Raw genomic sequence first — 24715 nt, forward strand, 5'->3', positions numbered from 1 at the left:
CAGTGCCTAGCTTCCAACCCTCAAAATAGCACCTGTATAAGGTAACCACTAGACAAATATAATGAATGAATGAATAAAAAGAGACTCAAAAAGTGGGACATCAGAAAATACTACAGACTTCTGCCAAGATGGAGGTATAGATAGATACATTTTGCCTCCTCGCACAACCAAAAGGACAATAACAAATTTAAAAACAAAAGTATAACCAGAATTGCCAGAACATCAAACTATATGAAAGTCCAACAACCAAGTAGTTAAAGAAGAAACATTCATTCAAGAGATGAATCATAGGGGTGCCAGAAGAAGAGGAAGAGCAAGAAACTGAAAACTTACTTGAAAAAATAATGAAGGATAACTTCTCCAATCTGGCAAAGGAAATAGACTTCCACGAAGTTCAGAGAGTCCCAAAGAAGTTGGACTCAAGGAAGCATACACATCGTAATTACAGTATCCAAGATGAAAGATAAGAATCTTAAAAGCATCAAGAGAAAAGGAGACAGTTACCTACCAAGGAGTTCCCATCGGACTATCAGCTGGTTTCTCAAAAGAAACCTTGAAGGCAAGAAGGGGCTAGAAAGAAGTATTCAAAGTCATCAAAGGCAAGGACCTTCATCCAAGATTACTCTGTCCAGCAAAGCTTTCACTTACAATGGAAGGGCAGATAAAGTGCTTCTCAGGTAAGGTTAAGTTAAAGGAGTTCATCATCACCAAGCCCTTATTATATGAAATGTTAAAGGGACTTATCTAAGAAAAAGAAGATGATTATATGTACAACCCATGGACATGAACTAAGGTAGGGAGCAGGTGGGAGGGGGGTACAGAGTGGAGGAGAATAAAGGGGGTAAAAATGGGACAACTGTAATAGTATACTCAATAAAATGTATTTTAAAAAGATAAGAAAACACTACAGACATCTATCACATATCACAGAACCCTATCTCAGATCTCTCTTATTACCCGGGACCCGCGAAGGCAGAAAGATGCAGTACACCCAAACTACAGGTAACACATTTTGTGGGAACTTTTTTCTTGAAGTCTTTCATCTCAGAGTAAGAAGCTACTATGATTAGGAAATAGGTCTGTGTTCTGAATTCATTTTATGGGACTTGAGGTCAACTTATATTGGCTTAATTTACTATCTTGCCCCATCACCAAATGCTATTCTGTGGTCACAAGACATGAAAAGCTAAATGCTCTAAGGGGGATTTGATCCACAGTCCCGATTTGATTAGCACAGTCTCCAAAGCATCTAAACAAATGAAACCACCTGGCTTTTTGCCTCTAACCACCCTCAGGTAAAATAACATGTGTATAATAGAAAGGTGGGGCCTGGATAACTCCCAAACAATTCTTACAGGATCTGAATAGTCTCCGAGAATGACCAGAGCATAAGAAACCTCAGAGACCATACACTTAAATCCCCTCTTTTAACAGTTGAGCAAACAGGCCAAGCAGGCAGTTAACCGTATTTTGCCGTGTATAATGCACACCCTTGTTTTTGGCCCAAACTTTCAAGATAAAAAATCTTTCATTATAATTTTTATTTCAATTACTTACTTATTTATATTTAGAAACAAAACCTACTATCACATTCTGGGGTATTATTTTGCATACAAATATCATTATTGCTTTCGAGTTATACTTTTAACACATAAGCATAAATAAAAGAATTAAAAATGTTTAGCCCTGACTGGTGTAGCTTGGTGGCTTGGGCATCATCCCGCACACTGCAAGGTCATTGGTTCGATTCCCAATTCCTGGGGTCAGGGCACATGCCTGGGTAACAGGCCAGGACCCTGGCTGGGAATGTGCTAGAGGCAACCAATTGATGTTTCTCTCACACATCGGTGTTTCTCTCCCTCTCTTTCTCTCTCCCTAGAAATAAATAATCATCTTAAAAACCATTTATATGGATATGGAATTAGTACTACCCACGTATAATGTGCATACTTATTTTTCCCTAAAAAATTTAGGCAAAAAGTGTGCATCATACACGGCAAAATACGGTACATATCTGCCTACGAGAAGACAGACCCCGGGCTCCTGCTCCTGGTCAGGTGCTCCTTCCACAACTCGTCACCTCCCTAATCAAGAGCTGGTGAGTAAGTCAGAGTGCCCAGGAGACAACCCGGTAGATAACGTCTAGATGACACAGGTTGCAAATCCCCCAGTGTTTCTCTTTCTCTTCATCCCCTTCATTTAGACAACCCAGAATAAACAGAGCAAACACAATACAAACAAAGGAGATCAGGAAGAGCTATTTTAATTCTCTATTAAACATTCTTCCAAAAGCATTATTTTACCTTGTATTTTACTAAGTTATAAGAAATAACATTAGTATTAGAAAAACTAGGAAGATAAATGTGGATTATTAATTAATATGAGAAGGAAAATTATAACAAAGGATTGAAAGCTTTATAAATTAATATGAAATTATAATTTTAAAACTGCATCTCAAAGCAAATTTTATTGTTAAAACTATTCGACACTGATTTTTTCAGGAAGGAAACCCATTTAAAAATATTTTTTATTTTAAAAATAGGCCTGGAGTTCAGTTATAAATTCCCCCCCAAGCTCTGATCATATTTCTTTTATTTAGATGTGGGAAGAAAATACCATTCTGATGGCGCAAAATGCAAAATCTAAAAAAATTTTAAAATCCCAGTACAGAATTTTAAAAATTACTAATGAAAATAGATTAAGGTCATTAAGAGCACAAACTAATTACTGGACAGCTTTTGGTATTTTGTTTCTCTCCTAATCCTCCCAAGAAAAACTTAAATTGAATCTTGAGCAGAACAATCCTCAAATATCCTTCATAAGCAAAATGAGAGCTTTTGTCTACATAACTTTGGGACTTTTGCTGTTCCTAATTTTATTCTGAAACCCAATTTCCCCCCAAACCATAATTACCGCATTAACTCTGTAGCGCACAGTGGTGTGTGACGCAGCAAAGCAGAAGTGTGCCACCGGGCTCTACCCACCCAGGGCTTCGGAAAAACAGGATTGGTCACACCCATTTAAAAACAAATCTCGTGCTATTTACTAACACATGGTTTCTGTCTAAGTTCTAACAATGAAATATGTGGATATGTATCTATAAGTCTCATCTTGATTTTCAAAGGTAGACACAGGAAGTTCTTCACAGCTTAGCTTTGTCCGGCTGGAGCTGAAGGTTTTGTAACTTCATAGCCAGACCCATGTTGCCAGTGATTTTCAATTTTCCCTGAAAGAAGGCCTGTGAGTAAGAAGAAAGAAAATGTATTACTTGGTGTTTTCTGTTTTGAGGTTGCTAATATTTCTAGACTGCCCAGCCCTGAGATCACTGATTCATCAGGTCTCTTATACTTTCTCCAAAATATGAAACTGAACTTTCTGGAACTGATTTAGAACCAGACTCTTCAAAAGGAAGGAACTACGACAGCCATGCTTTACACAGAGCAGTCAGAAGGCGTATCTTCCCCAAGTGCCTTCTCTTGGAAGTTGAGTCTGCCTCTACCTGCCTTCCTCAACGGTGCTACATTTCCCAAATATCAGGCCAAGTGTATTCACACTAGAATGATTTTGTTTAAAAACATCACATGTGGATCAGGAATATAAACTAAAATTTTCATAAGTCTGCTGAGGAAAAAAGCACACGCATAACACACTTAGAAACTCCTGGAACACAATATGGATGAAATATTATCAATTTCTTTTTCCTTTTTGGTCTTCACAATAAAGGACCTCTCCCCACAGAGGGAGGTCAGGCAGCGTGCTGAGACTGGGGTGCCTGTGTTCACCTTTGGCTCAGTCAGAAGGATCAAGGCAATCCGAAGCGCAGAGCCTCAGTTCGTTCCATTTAACAACTGCCTGGGATTAGATCACATGATGCTTGCTAAATTTATCATGTAACAAAATCCCAGGAAAACTTTGGAGAAATAGCAAAATTGAGAACATAGCCAGATTTCCCTGCTATGATCTCAGTCTTTGAACTGAATTCTTAAAATAAGTAAGGGCTAGATGAAAAAAGTCCCTGATAGTCTTAGCTTTTTAACAAGCACATGAAGAAGTCAGCAGGTAAGCTCGGTTGGAGCATCGTCCCCGATATGCCAAGGTTGTGGGTTCAATCCTCGGTTAGGGCACATACAGGAATCGACCAATGAAAGCATTAAATAAGTGGGACAACAAATGGATGTCTGTCAGTCTCTCTCTCTCTCAAATCAATTTTCAAAAAAAGAAAAAAAAGAAGTTAGGACTCTTTGCCTCATCCATGAGAATTCACAGAGCCCTGCTTTTTCTGCATCTTCTAGTAAGGGTGACTAATTTTTTTCTTCCCCTCCTCTGTCTGGACAAACTAAATATTTCCTTCCTATATGGCACACAGCCTTCTGTCTGATGACTTAAAGGTCAGGTGTCTCAGAACACAATATATTTAACATATGTCCTTTAAAAATACAGACCAGTGGTACCTAGAAGAGAAATTCACCATCTTTCCCTTTTTTAAATTCAAAGAGAAAATATCTTTTTATTTACTAATTATTCTAGAGAACACACAAATCTTCACCCTCCAGAGAACCCAAACATAAGAACCATTTTAATCTGGCCCCTAGGTGTTCTTTGTATGTGCTGGCTGACGGAGAGCACATTGCTTTGTTTCAGCTGTAGCCAAACAGTGAATTCTAATTTCCACTGCATTTAATGGTTTCCAGTCAAACCCTACTGAGCATAAGGGAAGGTGCCGAAAGGAAGGCCATTAGCACATTAATGGAAAGGTCTGTCATTTTTGTCTTTAATTCCTCTGTGTGCTCACAGGTGCTCAGGAAAAACAAGCTAACGTTTCACGCCCCCAAACTGGCGGAGAACAGATAAACTGCTGAACGCATAAACGGATAAACATAAACGAGAGAACTGAAGCTGGCTGACGTGCAGTTGCCCTGCCGAGGAGGCGCGTGCAGCGAGCGCACAGCGGAATGAGGATGACCGCCAGCTCCGGCACTGGTGGCCTCAGATCTGTCCAGACTTCTGGAGTGAGCTCAGTGGGTGGGAATGTCAGTGTCAATGGCGTGCATTCAGTTGAAATGTCAGAGACGCACGGCTCTTGTCTGTCAGAGCATTAACTGAAATATGCTTAGTTGCTTAGGAAAAGCATTTTAAAAAGGAATACAAGTGGGAGTCAGATTTAGTTGTTTTATCCAATGTCTAGAATTACCAGGGGACCACAGGAGTAGGACCTAAAACAAATCAGGTTGAGCACCTTACTTTCCTTGTTATTATCTATGGCCGATGGAAAGCTTGATATACCATGGTCTGTCTGCCACTGTGCAACTACAGAGGACAAGAAGACCCTCGACAATCTGGGCAGTTCAGAAAAATACAATATAATCCTACAACTGTGAAAACTTAAAATGGTCAGGCATCATGCTAAGCTCTGGAGACAAGAAGACAAGACATGGTTTGTTCCTCTAAGATAACCATAGTCCAATGGGGAAGATGAGCACATTAGGACTCACATCGATCATGTGACAACTGCTAAGCTAGCAGCCCAGGAAGTGGACCAGAAGAGGGACTGGCTACAGCTCCCCAACCACTTGGAAGGAGGTCTTTGGAGATACCATTTGAGCTTAATTTGAGAGACAAGGAGTTTATCAGGGAGGGCCAGCTCAGGCAGCGGCATGGGCGAATACACAAAATGTAAAAGGTCACACCTTTGTTCACACCTCTCCCTTCTTCCACCTGGATTGTTCCTACTCTGCATCAGTGCGCCACTCACTTCTGAACCCCTCGAACTCAGATCCAGTGCCACTTTCTCTATGAGCCTTCGTCTGATGGCCCAGGACGTCATGGATGCGCCCTGCCCGACCCTCCCAGACCACAAACCATGTGGAGTACCTTGGATGCCTGGCTGCCCTCACTCTTGCAGATCTGTCTCATACCAAACTGGGGGTTCCCTGAGCACAGGTACTATTTCTTACTCATCTGGGCCTTTCCAGCACACAGGACAGTGTCTGGCACACAGTTTGCTCCACAAATGTTTGTCATTTGTTAGGTAAACACTGAGTTTTGTGGGCTTGACCACTTTGCACTTCATGATGTGAGGCTGAGGCAGGAGATAAAGTGCAAGGGGCTAGTTAAGAACCCACCTACTAGAAGGATGTAAGTGCCATTATACCTACCGACTGAGGATTCATTTTACCAGTCATTAAAGCCAGTAAGTCCGAGTCAGCCATTGTGATTGTACAGTCAGCCTTCTTGTCTAACACAGAGACACACAAAAGAAGGAAAGAGAAAAGGGGAGTTCAGTTTTATGTACACATTTTAGTCAAAAGCCGCTAACTGCAACAGAATCACATCCCACACCGGAGCAGTGTGGGGAGATGGGCACTCAGTGGCAGCCTGGTTAAATCTGACATAAATTACAAGCAACCTCAACATTTAACAAGAGAGAACTGATTAAATAAATGACGGCAGTGTAAACAATCATTTGTTCAACAGATATTCTAAAAACATCTACATATGGTAAGTATTTTTTAAGATTTTATTTACTTATTCCTAGAGAGAGGGGAAGAGAGGGAGACTTTTCATAGTATAACCTTTTGTATCTTTTAATCTTTTCATCATGAAAATGTATTACTTACTCTAAAAGCAAATTAAAAATTTAACAATCACTTAAAGCCACTTACTTGTTTTACAAGTCAGTTTTACAAAAAACAAATGTCTTTATCGATATTCCTACTTTTAAGAGATTTTGTAGTCTTTTATTCTTTTTCAAAAAATTATCAGTCATTCATAGAGAGGGGAAGGGAGGGAGAGAGGGAGAGAAACATTGATGTGAGAGAGAAACATCTGTCGGCTGCCTATCAGCACAGGCCCCACTGGGGACCTGGCCCACAACCCAGGCATGTTCCTCAACCCTGACCAGGAATTGAACCAGTGACCTTTCGGTTTGCAGGACGACATCTAGCCCACTAAGCCACACCAGTCAGGGCTAAGTATTTTTTTATCCCCACCCAAGGACATTTTCATTTGCTTTTTTTTTTTTTCCCAGACAGACAGAAGCAGGGAGAGAAGAAGAGGGAGAGAGAAACGTCAGTGCAAGAGAAGCATCAAGGGAGAATCATCAATCAGCTGCCTTCATAGACACACCCCGACCAGGGATCTGCGCAGGAGCCAGGAATCCTTGAGTCCCAACCACGGGTCGCACACGCCTGCACCCGACTAAGAACGGAATCTACAACCTTTCGGTCACTGATGCCGCTCCAACCAACTGAGCCACACCAGTGAGGACAAGGCTATGGTTTTTGTTTTGTTTTTTCATTCTGAGGACTTTTAATAGGTAGTCTACTGACATTCTCAAGAATGCTAAAAGCAGAAAATTTGTGAGTGTTGAGTGTTTCATCTCTTAGATTTTTTCTTAGTTTCCTACAAACTGGTAAACATCGAAGAGTCTTTACTTGTAATAAATATTTTAAACAGCTCAAGTTAAATTCAGTATTTCATATTATACTCTGCCCTATATTCCTGATATCCCTTTCTCTGCTCTACCTTTAATTGTTTAAATAAAAAAGTGTGTGTGTATTTATGTGTGTATATACACACACACACACAAAAATAATGATGTGTTCATTTAATGGGCTACAATGCAGCCATTATATGACATGGATCTACATGTATTGGCCTGAAAAAGATGTTAATGCCACACTGTTTGTGATACTGCCGTATAAGCCAGTTACAAAGTAAACTGTAAGCATGATACCATTTTTGCATAAAAACAGATATTCAATTATTTTATATGTTTATATGAAAAACATCTTTAAACTTAGACACCAAATATATTAATAACAGTATGGTGGTGTTGGGCCTCTCAGGTGACCCCCATGATCGCTGCCTCCCGGTGTTCATGCCTTTGCATAACCCCCTTCCCTTGAGTGTGGGCAGGAGCTGTGACTTGCTTCTAGACAACAAATGTAGCCAAAGTGACGGGATGTCATCCCTGTGGTTCTATGATGTTATAGAAGACTGTCTTGCTAGCAGACTCACTCCCACTCTCCTTCTGCCCTTGCATAAGCTAGCTGCTATGCCACGAACTGTGTATATATGGAGAGTCACGTAGCAGGTGACCCGCCTTTAGGAGCTAAGGGCACACTCTGGCCTGCAGCCAGTAAAAAACTAAAGCTGTCATTCTCACAGCTGCAAGGAAATGAATTCTGCCAGCAACCTGCATAAGCTTGGGCACGGACCCTTCCCCAGTCCAGTCTCCAGATGACAACCCAGCCCTGGCCAGCACCTTCATTGCAGCCTGAGAGGCCCTATGCAGAGGACCCAGCTAAGCTGTCCTCGGCCAACTTAACCACGGAAACTGTGAAGTACTAAACGTGTGCACTATCTTAAGCCACTAAGTTTCTGGTGATTTGTTATGCAGTACTAGAAAATGAACATGGTTATCTAGATCAGGGTTCAACAAACTTCGGGAGAGAATCAGACACTACATAGGCTTTGTGGGCCATCAGGTCTCTGTCCTGAACTCCGTGTCTGTATCTCGAAAGCAGCCACAGACAACACAAGAGAGTGTGTCTGTGTTGCAATAAAACTACAGGGTGGGGCAAAAGTACATATGGAAAACAATATAATAATAAATAAGAAGAAGAATAAACTCTGTTTCGCCTACTCATGACTGCTATATCCATACAGGCTCTTGAAGAATGCTTGATACAAAGGGTAATCCATAAATTCTTGCTGAAGAAATTATTTAGAATTCAAAAGATGATCAAGTTATGGCCCAATAACTAATCAGATAATCTATGTCTTAATAAAAGAGATAGGGGACACTACATTCTAGCCGTTTGTCTCCCCCTCCAAAACTCGTATTTACGAACCCTAATGCCTGATGCTCCCAGGAGGTGGGGCCTTTGGGAGGTCCTGAGGGTGGAGCCCTAGTGGGAGGGAAAGGTATTTGATTAAAATAGAGACTCCGAAGAAGAGACCACTAGCCTCTTTCACCATGTGAGCCCGCAGCACGAGGGCACTAGCTGTGAGCCAAGAAGAGGGCTCTAACCAAACCTGACCTGGATTGTGATCTTGCAATTCCACCCTCCAGAACAGTGACAAATAAATTTCTGTTGTTTATAAGCCGCCCAGTCTGTAGGACATTTGTTATACTAGCCCAAATGAAGACATGGGAAAAATGTTAAATTATAGCATGCCCATATTATTAAATAACTAAAATGAGATTGAAAATAAAGACTTTTTATTATATGTCTTACAACTCAGATAGCCTCTAAAGAGAATTAGATCCACTGGCCATTCCATCTTTGTCCCTAACAAAATTTTCTCTTATTACTAGAAAAAATGTGTGAATCCTTGAAAATAAAAGAATTTACAAATCTAGAAAATCTAGTCCTACTATAGATATACAACATCAAATAGCAGGGAAGGAAAGAAAAAGCTAGCAAATTGAGATTGTCGACTTGGTTTATAGCTGGACTTCATCCTAACACCACAAGAAAGAACTCAGTCATTGAAAGGTGGCTTTAGGAAGTGAAGTCTGCTGTGGGTGCTGCTATTGTTGCTGATGTATTACCAGCATCTACTGAACTCTCACAATACCAACCACTTCACGTACTAACTCATTTGATCATTATAGTAACTCTATGAGGATCAGAGAGGTCAAATAACTTGCTCAAGATCACATAGCTCATTAGCAGCTGAGCTACGTCTGAAAGCAGATTCCTGCAGCTAAAACCCACACTCCTAACTCTTATGCTCTAAGGCTTCCTTGTATAAGAAGGATACAGACCCATTCAACAGCTCAGTTTTAACTGGGCCTTCAAAATCCATCAGCATCCGATGAATCCCAGATGCATTCTCAGCTCCCCACGCCCTCTTAAGGAGTCTTAGACAAGTCTAATGTGTTCAAGCAAAATTAATGTTTAATATATGGGTTGGGAAGGAAGCAATGACTTATTAAGCACTCACTATGCTAAATTGCTTTCCACACCTTATCTCATTTAACCCCCACAACAGCTCCATGAATAGAAATCGTTCTTATCATTTTCTGGGTGAGACAACGGGAGTCAGGGAAGATACACACCCGGTAAAGGACAGAGCCAAGGTCCGAACCCAGGCCTGGGTGTCTCCAAAGGCTATGCTCTTCCTACTGTACCTCGGGGTGGGGGGTGGGAGACGCTAAGGCTTTCCATGCCATGTTCCCCACAAAAGGGCAGGGTTGAAAGCTCAAGTGCTGAGAGGGCAGAATAAAGGAATAAAAAAGTAAAATGTCATGTTAGATTCATCAGAGTTGGCTTCCTGGAGACATGCTATGTGAGTTTGTCTCGAAGGACGGAGAGGAGCAGACTTCACGGAGAAAGTACTAAAAGGCACCTCAGCGGAAAAAAGATGATGGAAAATGCACAAAATCTCAAGTACGATCATCACCAAACTCTCAGAATATAAGCAAATGAAATACATTTAAGTAAATCTTACTTCGTTAAAAGTAAGTAAATCTCTCAACACTGTGCACATGCCAAAAGAACCAGCAATTCTCTAAGATGCCAGTTCAAACTAGGACAGGTTATTAATGCTTTAACGTAGCTGGTCCCTAACAAGTGGTCATTTGTTGGCTGATGTAAAAGGAGCTGGCAGTTTCCAGTGATGGCTTTTCAGCGCCACTCCTGGCTGCCAACGCGTGTCAGTTTCAGCAGCAATTACCCTGCCCCAGGGTAAAATCCGTTCAGGTCTGGGATGGGGCACCGACTAAGGGGAGAGCTCAGCGCCCGAGTCCACATGCAGGGAACAATAGCTTTCCATAAGCATATTATCTTTCATGACAAACACACACCAATAACAAAACAGAAAAAAAACCTTAAAATCACCTTAACATCTGCCTGGGCATATCAAAATATAATCCTCAAGTATCTATAACCCTTTAGTAATTAAAAAAATTGGCACTATTTCCCAAAAGTTTTTATTTCTAAAAGATAGAACCTAGATGAAGCAGCTCACAGAAGTCAAACATATAGTTCTTTTTCTGTCCACTCATTTTGAGAATGAAAAAAACCCACTATCTATAATCCAAGACCTTTTCACAACAATGCCACCCTGTCCACACCAGATGGAGGCCCTTACTACTGCTCAGCTTCTCCTTCGTTAATCTCTAGTTGATTCCTCAGTTAACAGGGCTTATAACACTATTAACATCTTCTCCTATCTCTAAGCTGTCAACTCTATTCCAGACACTCTGCCAGCCTCCTCTCTATTTCAAAAGACCCCTGAACATTTATCTACCGTCTCAGAGAAAGAAGACCCTGTCCCTCCTTGCTAAGGCTAAGCTTCCTTCTACCTGCACTACTGCACTCCTGACATCAACCTCTCCTCCAGGAGCACCCTAAAAAATGTGTCAATAATGATCTCTACCATCTTTGATGAACTTGCCTTCTCCTACACAGCTTCTGGGTCCCATCAACTTACCCCAAATATCCTTGGCAATGACCCTGGAACAATATCCCTTTTTCTCACTGCTGACTCTCAGGCTGTCATTTCTGCTCATTTAGACGGTGGCAACATCCATTCTCCTAACTGTTCTCTCTGCTTCTGATCTCTCCCTTCCCAATTCAACTAGTTTACTGCACGAACTTCATCCTCCACGACACGGCTCTGACTTTCACTTCTCTATTTTAAAAAAGCTTTAATGGCTTCATTATACATCAAGTCACTTTCAAAGTCCAAAGCATGGTATTTTAAACCCTCCAAAAAGCTGATTCTCATCCATCGTATTGCTTAGTTGTACCAGGCTTTCTCCAGTAAGAAAAGCGTAACATACAAAATAGCTACCATTTACTGAATGCTTACTAAGCATAACTCACTCATTCTGCTGTTCATCTTAAAATTACTTATTTTACTAAACCCTAGTGTTTGTCAGGGCCAATTCCAGGCACTGGGACTGCAGCATGCACCGAGTGTGGGAAAAGCTCTACTTTCATGCAGCTGAGTGAGGGGAGGGAAGGGCGATAAGCAAATAAGTAAAAAATTATATGGTATATCAGATGGTGATAAATACCATAAATAAAAATAAAGAATGATAAAGGGAGTGTGATTTTAAAAGTATGGTTGAGAAAGAGCTTCCCTAGAAGGGGACATTTGGACAAAGGTCCAAAGGAAACGAGGGAATGAGCCAGGAGGCTATTTGAGCGCCAATTCCCAGCGGAGGGAACACAGTCGAAAGCCCCTGATCTGGGAGCACCCCGTGTCCAAGGAAATGCAAGGAGGTCAGTGTGACCGGAGCAGAGTGAGGGAGGGTGTGGTAAGACAGAGAAAACTGGGGCCAGGTCATGTGGTGCCACTGTGAGAACTCTGGCTTTTACTCGGAGTTAGCAGAAAGCCACTGGACACCTTTAAGTGGAGAAGGGTCACAATGTGACTTGAGTTTTAAAATGATCACTTCAGCTGGTGTGTGGTGAAGAAATCTGTAGGGACAAGATTCGATACAGGGAGACCAGGCAAAAAAAAAGAGATGGAAGCTTAGACCAAAGTGGCAGTAGCAGGGGAGCACAGGATTTGCTGATGGAATAGGCTGTGGGGTATGAAAAAAAGATGAGCCAATGACAATGACATCAAGGTCGTTAGGCTGAGGAACTGGTAGGACAGATCAACAATGACCAAGATAAGGAAGACAGTGGAGGAGAACATAATCAAAGGGGAGTGGGAGGAAGATCAGTTCACCTTTATACATGTTAGTTTTGGGGATACCTATTATACATCCAAAGAAACTTGTCGATTAAGCAGCTGTATATACACCTTGGAGCTCAGTGGCTGGGTCCAGGCTGATGACATCTGGGAGTCCTCAGTGTGGAGAAGGTTTTAAAAGCATGAGACTAAATGAGATCCCCAGCAGACAGAACGGAGCCTTGGAGCACTCTAGGGATTAGAAATTTAGAGGAGAAAACAGGAAGAGAGGCCAACAAGGAAGCAGCCAGTAGGCAAGCGGCAACATGATGGTCACTGGTGACCTTGACGAGAATAATTGTGGGGCAGTGAAGAAAACAAAGCTGACGAGAGTGGGTTCAAGAAAGACTGGGATGAAAGAGATGGAGAGCTACAGAATACATGGTTGACGGTAAAGGGGAAAAAAAAGACTGGGATGAGAGGAAGTGGAGACAGTCAGTACAGACAGGTCTTTCAAGCCACATAACCATACACCAGACCGTGTATTTTACAGATTAATTACAAGATAATTCTCTTACATCTCCCATCAAACTTGTGAAATAGGTAGCACTTATTCTCATGTACAGATCAGAAAACTGAGGCTCAGCAAAGTTAAATAATTTATTCAAGGTCAACATCTGTGAGTGGCAAGACCAGGACCCTAAACCAAGTCTGTCTAATTCCAAAGCCTAAGACTCTGGGCAACTCCGTGATAGAGTCTCCCAATCTTTGGGAGGAGGCAGCTGCAACCTATCCCTATTCCCAAGGATTCACTGGTTCAACAGGGTCCTAAAGCCAGCCCTTTCTGGGAACACCAGAGCAGACTCCCATTTTCCTCTGAGAACTTATCCATGTTCCTATAAATGGAGTCATGACTGCACTGACCTGAGTTGGGAAGCACTGATCCTTTGCCATTCTTCACATCCACCACCCAGGTGGCTTCTTTACCCCCAGGGCCATCCTTCACCTTGAAGGCAAAAATACCACCGATTTTCTTCACAAACTGTTCCCCCTCCTGGAAAGAAGAATAACACTGGGAGTTATATTAAGCTCATGTCTCTGGCCTCTTCCCCGATCAAATTAAATGTTTAAATAGATACTTGACACGAGCAGCTGAGCCAGCAGGGGCAGTCCCCAAGCTCCCTTAGGATCTTTTACCCAGAAAAGTCTGAAAGGCAACCAGGCAACAACCCCCTCATCTGCCTAGTCTTTTATGTTACAAATGGCTTTCTGGACAGAACTGGTGGAAGGAGAAGGAGGGTGGGGGGAGGGGGGCACGCCAGCATTTTCTACTGAAATGGCTTTCATTTATCTCAACGGTCTCTGAAAGACTCAGTCTGGCGTCTCTAAATGTATGAACTCCTTTTTTTTTTTTTGCAGGTAAATTCCTTTACGTACATTTTTTTGTTTCCCCCATTTTTGCTTCCCCACAATTAAAGACACATGATTCTGAGAGCAAAGTCTTTTTTTGGGTCAACCTATGGTCTGGATCAGTATAAAGAATTTTGCAAGTAAGGCACCATCTACAACTTACTTTTGGATCTTGAAGAATGAAGCTGGAAAAATGACCTCAGATACATATCTCTGTGGGCTGGTTTCCACCCCCCACCCCATTCCCACTCTGCCACATCTCCCCTCACTGCAGTGTCTACTGACTGAAACGACAACTGGCAGCAGACGGCAGCAGCCGCTGTTCTGGGCACCAGGAATGCGGAAGCAGGGGTTAGAGGGGTAAGTGATGATACGCTCCGATGACTATTACAGTATATTGTGATAAAGAGAAACACGGCGGACTACAGAGGGAAGCGGTAACAACCTCACACACCTTTTAAAAAAATAAATGGAAACAAAAATCATTTTACTGCAATTATTTTTCTTTAGAGAGAAAATACACTTTACTGTAGAAAAATTAGAAAATGTCAATAAGTGAAAAAAAGGAAAATATAAATGATTCATAATTTTATCACTCAAGAGAAAACATTTTAGTATATGGGATCATATTGTATATACTGTATTGTAATCCAGTTTCCTGTTTATCCTTATTACTGTGTCATTAAATACTCTTCTGCATACTTTAAAATGAACAATACAGTCTTTAATTGTAGAAGTGTACTATATTTAACCAATACTCTGTTGCTCAAAATTTAGATAATTATAACAATGCTGTGAATAACATCTGTATATCTAAAGATTTTCACATAGCCTCATCGATTTAAGATTAAATTCCTAGAATTAAACTCCACTAGTGAAGAACACTGAGTCTGGAACCAGCACAGGCTGCCACTCTCCACGCCCTCACCGCTCTGATCTGTCTTGTTCACTCCAGTCCCCCAGCAGCTGTGTCCGTCCTTTTCTGGCACACCTGACCCTCCCCAGAATCCCCAGTGGGCCTCAGGACTCTGAAGAAACTATTCTAAAAATATTTAGTCTGGGCCTAGTTATCTCAAAAAGCATGCAGGAATTTCTTACCTGTGAGGTCCTGAAACCAGCTACCAATACTTCCTAGTTATATCAAGAAGCCAAAATGACTGTCAGATTTTTTTAAGTCAAAGAGAAATTCTCTTATTTTGGCTTCTCTTAAAGATCTCAAATTATTTTAAGTTAACTTTAGGAAAAATCATTAACAACAATAATAGTCTTTGGAAGGTTATCAAGTTTTCAAGGGCTTTTTATGTACATTTTTCTTTAATCTTCATAAACCCTGTAAGGAGTTGGACAGGTATCAATATTAGCGCTGGGCAGAAAAAACACCTGAGGCCCAGAAAGGTTAGGAAACCCTCAGACCATTCTCTGTGCTGCTGCTAAGCACTCCATCTAACACGGAGCATCAAACTCATTTTCACAGGGGGCCACATCAGCCTCACGGTTGCCTTCAAAGGGCTGAACGTAGAGCTCCTTGCCCCTAGTTAAGGAGCAGTTACATTACACAGCCCAAAGATTACATTCGGCTCTTCGAAGCAACCACGAGGCTGATGTGGCCCCTAGTTAAACTCTTACATGATCCACCTCGCACGGTCCAGTTTGGATTTCTTAAATCGCGCCCCACAGACTATAGGATGAAGTCTTTCTTTATGTATCACTCAAGATCCTTCATGATCTGAAGGACAGTTATCTGTTATCTTCGGAGTTTTTAATCTTTCTCAGGCTTTATATTCTAACAATACTAACTAACCATTTTGAATTCCAGGAGCATACATGTCTCCGTGCCCCATCTGGTTCTGCACTTGCACTGATCTCATCAGGTCTCAGCTCACATGCTGACTCTCTGGGAAAGCTTTTCTGTCTCTGCTGCATACTTTGAAAGCTCTTTACACATGCACCAGGGTTTCTTGTGAAAGCAGTTATTTTCTTCTGGGAAATTGTTTCCATGTCTCTCTTCCCACTAAACTCTATGTTCCCTCAGGGGCAGGGACATATGACCAGTAAGCAGTGCAACCAAGAACTCAATCCGAGGATGGTTTAACTTCAAATTCCATGATCTTTCCAGTCGACCACACCTTACAAAACCATACCTGCAAAGCAGACTACATCAGTACCTCCAAACTTTAGACTTCTTATGAAAGCAGTTTGTTACCATAAATGAATTTTTAAACAGTTTAAAGTCTTCTCCACATCCCTTAAAATATTTTATCCCTCAAGGTTCTGGGGAGACAGTCTAGAAGAGGGGGTTAACAGTGCTGGTGTGTTGGGCCACCCGAGAGCCAGGCTTTCTTTAGGGCCAGTGGCTCCTCAATGACTATTTCCAGGTACATGCATGTCATGTGCTTGCACGATGCCTCAGCAAAAGAACTATGACAGACGCCAACAAGTTAGAGCAGGAAAACACCAGCAAACATTCAGAAATTCTACCTACGTACTTGGAGAGAAATTCCTCCCACCTCCTTAAGATAGGTGTAGATTAATTTCACACTTGCTATTAATTTTAAGAACCATCTGATCATCTTACAAAATCACATCCTTTGGTCAATAAAACATTTTTAACTGAAGAGGGAGGGAGAGAGTTAAAAGAGGAAAGCAAATACACATTTATTGTGAAACCACAGATCATTAATACTAAATGAGTTCTAAGGGCCTCCTTGCCTGAAGAAAAGTACTTCTTTCTGAGTAGGTAAAAGGTCAAGGAGTAGGTCCTGTCGTAAACACAACCGGAACAAAAAAATTAACAGAATTCAAAGAAGGGCAATGGGATATTGCTAACAAAGACAAAAGTGGAAATAAAATATCTTGCCAGGCTTCCTTTGCTAAGGTAGAAAATGCATGAATTGACAAAAGATTCCAAGACTTTCTTTTACTTTCTAGTCCTGCAAACATTTGGGAAACTGACAATCGTGGGAAGGAGGAAAAAAACCAAGGGGACAAGGTCCTTGCAAGTGAGGTTATGGAAGGTGGAAAAAAGAATTAAAATGGGAGCAGGAGGCACACATTTGCAAAGCTAGAAGAAGTCTGTGGAGTAAAAACAGCATTTCTTTGTTAACCCCAGTAATGAGCTGTGCAGTGACTGACATCCAGCCATACCAGAGACTCTCTCAGCGAATTATTTTTATTTGACTTTTTTTAACAGGAAAAGTTGAAAGAATGGGGCAACTTGGCACTACACTATGGGTTACTCTGTAGACAAATATTGCTGGCATGAAAGAAAAATTTTAAATGAGATATTTTTCCCCACTAGATTGGCAAAGATGTTTTTTAAACCAGCCGACATAGCACTGAAGAAGGTCTGAAAGAAAAAAACAGTCATCTCATAAATTATTATTAAATTTGTAAATCAGTCCCCCTTTTCTGGTGGATAATTGGGCAATGCGTATCCAAAAGCAAAGCACACACACCCACACTCCACAATTTCCCCCTTTAATTATTCATGCTAAGATAATCATGGCATTAAGTATTTAAAGAGGAGTGAAAAAGGAAATTTATTAAACCACTGCTTTACTCACACGATTCAAATACAACCCGAGGGTCACCATAGGAGACTAGTCAGATTATGGTACAGACATCCAAACAAGTGCAATGTGGTCATTAAGACTGATGGGAAGGACTTATGTTTAAGGGCACGGAACACACTGTCATAAGGAAAAAGCAGGCTATAAAATAAAAAGCAGTCTCACGCAGGGGCATCCCCACAAGATGGCAGGGGCACAGGTCTGCGGCAAGTGGACCACGGCCTGCCTGCCCAAGCTGTCTGCCCTGGCCCTCCCTACCTCAGAAAGGTGGTTGGTCATTACGAAAATCCCAGAAATGCAGGGTCCTTTGTCAAGACACATTGGTCACATTGGCTGCCCCCCCCAGCCCCGTGCCCCACCCCCCACAAACACATTCAATGCAATCACCTTTGATGTTACGAAGTCCTTTCTGCTACAATAGGGAGTTCCAAGATAGTTACAATGTTTGCCATCCACACTGTGGCTCTAACACCAGTGAAATACATAGCTCAAGTGTTCTGAACCCTTTTCTTTATTTCAGCCCACTTTAATCAGCTTGCAGCTATGCAATTGGACTTGTGTGACTGGCTATAACTGTTTTGTTAGCCTCAAAATTGAAACCGATAATAAAACCCCAAGATGCCTTTCAGTTTGAAACAATGAAGTAAATACCTCATTTTACCTGAAGAAAATAACTCTCTTCTTGGAGACAGTCACTGGTAGATTACCTAGTATGATCTATCAAGAACTAATTATTGTACATAAAAATAGATCTGCATATACAGCGTTATTTTAAAAACTCAACAGATATTGTATGATCCTAATTATAGAAACCTGTATGTCCACACACATGAAGAGACGTCTGAAAGAAGGCCAACCACTGTTAATGTTTTAGTGAACTCTAACACATTGAGATTTAAAAAAAAACTTTTATAAGAGTTTATTTGAGTCAAATTGATGACATATGACAGGGAGCAAGATCTCAAATGCTCCCATTTCAGATTTAAATTTTTTCTGCCTTATATGTTTCTATAGAGTTTTAAAAATTAGCATCTTAAAAAAACCTTTTTTTTATCCTCACCCAAGGACATTTTTTCATTACTTTTAGAGAAAGAGGAAGGGAAATAGAGAAATACCGATGTTAGAGAGAAACATCAATTAGATGCCTGCCATATAAGTACCTGGATTGGGGATTGAACCTGAAACCCAAGTATGTGCCCTGACTGGGAATTGAACCTGCAAACTTTTGGGGATTAGACGATGCTCCCACCAACTGAGCCATATCAGCCACAGCAAAATTAGCATCATTTTTACATCAAGAAAAAACAAATTAAAAACTACCTTGAAAAAAATCAAGCACAAAAGATTTATTTTAAACGAGTTTTGATATTAGGTAGCTTTAAAGGCTCACTTTAAATATTCTTTTGAACAGTTCTATGTAAGATCTTTTTAATTCAGAATAAAATTACACCAAAATAAATTACAACCCCTTTATATATAAACTCTGTCCATAATCATTATCTCCCTGACAAAGAAGATGGAGAAAAGAGTGGCAAGTGCTAGCCTTTCCTCTGAAGTTAAGATTTTAATAGCAATTTCCCATAGTTCTTTATATAACTCAAACCTGGAGGTTTATATCTCTCTGCAATGCACTCCCACCAAAATTATAAGGAAACTGTAATATACACTCAGATATATAAAATACACTCAATACTTGATAACATGATATGAATTTCAACTTGTACCACCTCGTGGCAACATCTGAAATCTATATGTGCTTTCTCTAGTGTCCAGGTCCTCTTGGTAGTATTTTATATAAATATTACTTACCTCTTCAAGCTTCTTCTCAATCTCTTTAAAGACAAGGCTTGACTTAAACCCTTCAACTGCAGAGTTGGTTGGAACAGCCGCAATTTGAGGAGTTCTAAAAGAATGGGGGAGGCTCCATTTCAATCATGGAATCACACAGGTACTAGGTTTCCCAACATTTAGACAGTAGTAATTTTCCAAAACCCTAAAATCAGAGCTGTTATAACTCCTACCCAAATAAAAGTGTTATTTAACCCATGAAACAAGTTTTACTTCCCTTTTTTCAACAAATATGAGTGCTAGGCACTATCCTTGAAAATACTGTAATTTGAAGAACCTACCCTCAAGAAGTTTACATGCTAGTGGGGGAGAGAGAGCCAATGAACAAGCCAAAAAAAAAAAAAAGGGCTATTGTTACTATAAAGAAAATAAGGCAGGTTAATGGGATATAGAGAAAGTGTATTTATTTGTGCTGGGTGTTCTACTTTAGATAGCCTGGTCAGATGGGTCTCTCTGAGGAGGTGGTACTTAAATTATGTCCATGAGCCAGCCATGTAAAGATCTGGGTGGGGAAGCCAGTTACATAAAGAACTTGAGGTAGAAACCAGCTTGGCAGTTAAAGGAACTACAAGAAGACCAGTATGGGTGGAGAGAACAGAAGGATATAAGGTCAGAGAAACATGTGGGCAAGGTAATGAGGGGCTTTATAGGTCATGATTGGGAGTCTGGGTTTTATTTTAAGTACAGTGAGTATAAACTGGAAAGAAGCACAATACATTTTACATGTTTTAAAAAATAAACCTGACTGCCAACTGGAAAACGGACTGTAAAGAGGCAAATGGGGAGGCAGCGGCCCTGGTTAAGAGGCCACTGCCGCAGCCCAAGAAGGTGGTAGTGATGAGGAGAGGGTTATAAGGAGGTGTGGAATAAGCAGAGGCTGGACTTGAGATTCATGGTCTACCTTTGATACAGATATGACTTTGTGGACGAAAAAAGGGGTTCTACAAAAAGCAACCTCACAGGATGATCTGACCATAAATTCCTAAATGGACAGGTCATGGTGGATAGTCACGCCCCGGGCATGCTACTTTTTATTAATAATAAAAGGCTTATCTTTGCCTTAAGCAAGTCCAGTCCATTGTTTCTGTATACCTAGGTCAATAACCACCCTCAGGAAAGCACATAATCTAGTCTTGCTTTCTCCCACCCTCATGTAATCTTCCTTACAGTCCCTCCTTAATTTCAGTACATAAATGAAACTGTGAAACTGCATTCTCTGGAGCATTTGAGATCTTGCTCCCTGATATACATCATCAGTGTTGGCTCAAATAAACTTTAAAAAAAAAAGGTTTTATTTACTTTTTAGAGAGAGGGGAAGGGAGGGAAAAAGAAAGGGAGAGAGACGTCAGATGTGCAAGAGAAACATCCACCAGCTGCCTCTTGCACACCTCCAACTGGGGACCTGGCCCATAACCCAGGCATGTGCCCTGACCGGGAATCAAACTGGCAACCTTCAGTTCTCAGGCTGGTGCTCAATCCACTGAGCCATACCAGCCAGGGCATCAAATAAACTTTTATAAAAATTCTCTATAGGTCTGGACATTTCTTATGTTGACAGATTAACAAACACCTGCCTATTGATTGTTTGATATTTAGGGAACCACTATAGACACCTCATGTGGCAGAAGAAACAGTCTTTATAGCACAAAGTCTTGGGCTGGAATCCTCAGGGCTTCCTGCACTCGCTAACTGTATGATTATGAGCCAGATACTTCTCTGTGTACCGCCGGTGAGGAGGCAGGGAAGGAGGTGCACAGTGCCAATGACTTTCCAGAATTAAAGGGAAGCCAGTGTGAAAGCACCAGCAGGGATCCTGGCCCATAGTAAAAAGTGGCAGACATGACTGTGATGGGCTCCAGAGTCTCAAGTATTAGATTCAGACTGCCAGACACAGTCAGAACGTTGAGGGGTCTGAGGAAGATGAGGCCACCTTTGGGTGTTAGGTAACTCCTCTGACGTACTGAACACACGCTGGCGTTGGCTGGGACGGACACAGGAACACCACCAGACGGACACAGGAGTCAAGAGCATAGAAGCTGTTCAGTAAACACTCTTTCTCTCTTTCCCCTCCTCCCTCCCTCTCCAATTCTTTCTTTCCTTTTCTTCTCTCTCTCTCTCCCCCTCCTTTCCTTCCTTCTGTCTTTTTCCTCTCCCTACCCATTTCTCTTTTCCCTTCCCTTCCCTTTTTTCTATCATTTCATAAATATTTAATGAGTGCTAGCTACATGCCCAACACCGTTCCAGGTACTAGGAGTATAACAGTAAAACAAGTCAGACCCAATCCCTCTCCTCACGGTTTACATTTTTCTTTTTGGTGGAAAAGAAAGTAAACAGACAAAATAATTGCAAATATTAGGAAGCAAAAATAGAGGAAAAACCTACTTTAGGTAGGGCAGTCAAGGAATGACATCTTAGAGCAAATGAATTTAAGCTAAGACCCAATTAAAGGACCAAATGGAGTGGGCCTTTCAAAGAGGAAATGCCAAGTCCCTTGAGAAGAGTTTGGTATGTTAAAAGAAGTAAAACACAAGCAGAAAAAAGTGTCACTAGAGCCCAGTAAGTGGGAGGACAGTGACATGAAATGAAATGGGAGAACTAGGCAGGGACCAGATCACGCACACCAAAGTAGGAAATCTGGGAAGCCACTGAAATGATTCAACAGGCAAGTGAAGCAGTTTGAGTTGTGATTATCCTCACGACAGCATGCGCAACGAACTGGGGAGGAGGGTGCAAGGTCAGAGGAGGGCAGACAGGAGGCTGCTAGAGCAATCCAAGGAAGAAGTGAGGGTGGTCTGGACTACAGTGGAGGCAGTCTGCCGGTGCAGATAGCGTAGAGAAGAAAAGGGATTCAAAATAAATTTCCTAGATAGAATCCAGATAGAATGAGGGAGATTTAAGTAGGTGGGGAAGGACAAGGATTATTCAAGAATAGTAGTGCTATTATTTATTGATAAAAAGAATGTAGTGGGAGGAGAGGGGTTCAAGTTCCATTTTAGGCACATGAAGTATGAGAAGTTTCTGACACGATCAGGCAGTTGGATATGGGAGTCTGGAGCTCAGAGGAGAGGTCTACACTGGAGAGAAAATGGAGATAATCATCAGCATAATGAAGGTATTTAAATCCATGGGAACTGATAAGCTGTCCTTGAAAGAAAAATGGAGAAAGAGGGCCCAAGACAACACCCCATGGAACTCCAGTATTTAGAGGTCTGGGAGAGAAGGGGAAGCAGCAGCCAGTGATGCAAGAGGAAACCAGTAGAACATGCTGAGGGGGCGGAAAGAATCTGGAGGGAGGCATGAACTGTGTCAAGTACCTGCGGGATTTGGCAACATGGAGAGGTCAGATGACTTTGACAAAAGCAATTTTAAGGGAGTGGTGGAAGGCAGAAGTCAGATTACAGTGAATTATCTAGGGGAACCATGAAATGGAGTGGCCTTTGGAGAGGAGTGTAGTATCAAGAAAAGTTTGTTTTTGTTTTAGATCAACACACTGACCATGTTTGCCTGATGATGGTAATGAACCAGGGGAAAGGAGACACAAGGAGAGAAGTCTTGAGAAGGTGAGGGGATGAGGATGAGACTTAGGGAAGGAGGGTCAGATGGGGCTATAGGTCCTGAGATGGAAGATGAGGGACTTTGGGTCTAATGGCTTCCGATTTTTCAGCAAATTAATCAGTTAAGAATGAGGATGAAAGGGTGGGTACAGGAAGTCTAAGAAGTTCAAAGTGAGCCTACCAGAGGAATCACGTTAGTGTCATGAACAGTAGGCAGAGAACCTAAGCTCCTGCCATGCTGAAATATGTGTTCTCAGAGCACGCTTCACGCTGCCATGCCTTTGCCAGCGCTGCTCCTCACATGTGGAATACTTCTGTCTGAGCAAGCTCCGTTTCACCCTCGAGACCCAGACCATGCAACTCCTTTTCTGTGAAACACTGCTAGATGTCACCTTCTCAAATGCAGATACCACAGCTCTCTCTCTCTCTTTTTTTTTCCAGAGAGAGAGGAATGGAGGGAGAAAGAGAGGAAGAGAAACATCAATGTGTGGTTGCCACTTGAGCGCCCCCCTACTGGAGACCCAGCCGCAACCCAAGCATGTGCCCTGACTGGGAATCAAACTGGTGACCCTTTGGTTCACAGTCTGGCGCTCAATCCACTGGACTGCACCAGCCAGGGCACCACATCTTTTTTTTCTTTTTTTTTAAATTCTTTATATTCTCAGCTCTCCACACACGCTAAGTGTATTCAGTAAGCAGTGAATAAACAGAAAAGAAATTACACTGAATTCTCCCTTACGTAAGTCCTAATTTTTTCCTGTTCCACTTCAAACAGAATCATGTATGGTCACCATCTTCTGTCACAAGCCTGAACGAGCAACATGAAATCAAGTCCTCCACCGGACAATTTTATTTCATTAATTCAGCTCTTCAGTTTTTCCTCATCACTGTGCCCTGCTCCAAGCTTGTCATTTCCTGACTGTACATGACAAAATAATAACCGATACTAGTAGCACTTTTCAGGGTACAAAATATTGTGGTTCTTTGTGGGGTGGAATGCAGACAAGTTCCCACAGGCCACAGGTATCTCTTCATCTTGCTTGTTTTGAAAAGCTCATCAAGCTAATGATCACTCAAGTTTACATCCAGATTAGGAAAAATATATATACCTTACAATTTATCTGATATGCACCCTGCTCTAAGGAAACTGAAAACAGTAACTTAAGCAAACTTAGAAAAGAGATTACTCATATTACAGAAGGATGTTCCTCGTGATTTCATTATCTATAAAGTTCTTTTAGCAAAAACTAAATTCTGACCGTTTTTAAACTTGGTTTATACATAAGTCTCCTGAAATAAACATAGTACACAAAATATTGGAAAGGACTTTGAAGATTAATTATTTGGTTTATGAACTTCCTCTATGCTTCCTGAAAATTTTCATCCTCAGGCCTAAAATACAGGCACTGTTTCAACAACGTCAAAGATCAGGAACACAGAGTAGCCAAGAAAACAGGAACTTTCAACACACGTGGGTCTGGGATCTTGATCGCTACCACTTAAAACTCTCTTTAGATAAGCTGTTTTAACTCTGGTCATGAATCTCCTCATCTGTAAACAAGGTATAAGGCCTACCATTTGGGGCATTTTATGAATTAAATAAAGAAGTACATGTGAAGCACTTACCAAGGTCCTGGCACACACTAGGCCCTCAAAAAGTGACTGTTAAAAGCACCATTACAACTGAATGATAAA

The 24715-nt window shown here is 41.4% G+C and overlaps 1 protein-coding gene across 2 annotated transcripts in view; it reads right to left on the reverse strand.

The window, feature by feature from the left end:
- Positions 1-2247: 2247 nt before the first annotated feature.
- Positions 2248-24715, reverse strand: part of SCP2 (sterol carrier protein 2) — a 110012-nt gene continuing 87544 nt past the window's right edge. Inside the window, exons 13-16 of one of the 2 annotated variants that reach the window (XM_045856558.1) lie at positions 19428-19521; positions 13564-13693; positions 6156-6235; positions 2248-3238 (exon numbers count right to left, since the gene is read on the reverse strand). In XM_045856558.1, coding sequence (XP_045712514.1) covers positions 3143-3238; positions 6156-6235; positions 13564-13693; positions 19428-19521 — 400 coding nt within the window. In that variant the 3' untranslated portion in view covers positions 2248-3142. The remainder of the gene's footprint in view (positions 3239-6155; positions 6236-13563; positions 13694-19427; positions 19522-24715) is intronic. The other variant, XM_045856566.1, reaches the window with a different exon arrangement.

Source organism: Phyllostomus hastatus, unplaced genomic scaffold (genome assembly GCF_019186645.2).
Source record: "Phyllostomus hastatus isolate PE091 unplaced genomic scaffold, TTU_PhHast_1.1 phas_contig_147, whole genome shotgun sequence".
Taxonomy (NCBI): Eukaryota; Metazoa; Chordata; class Mammalia; order Chiroptera; family Phyllostomidae; genus Phyllostomus; species Phyllostomus hastatus.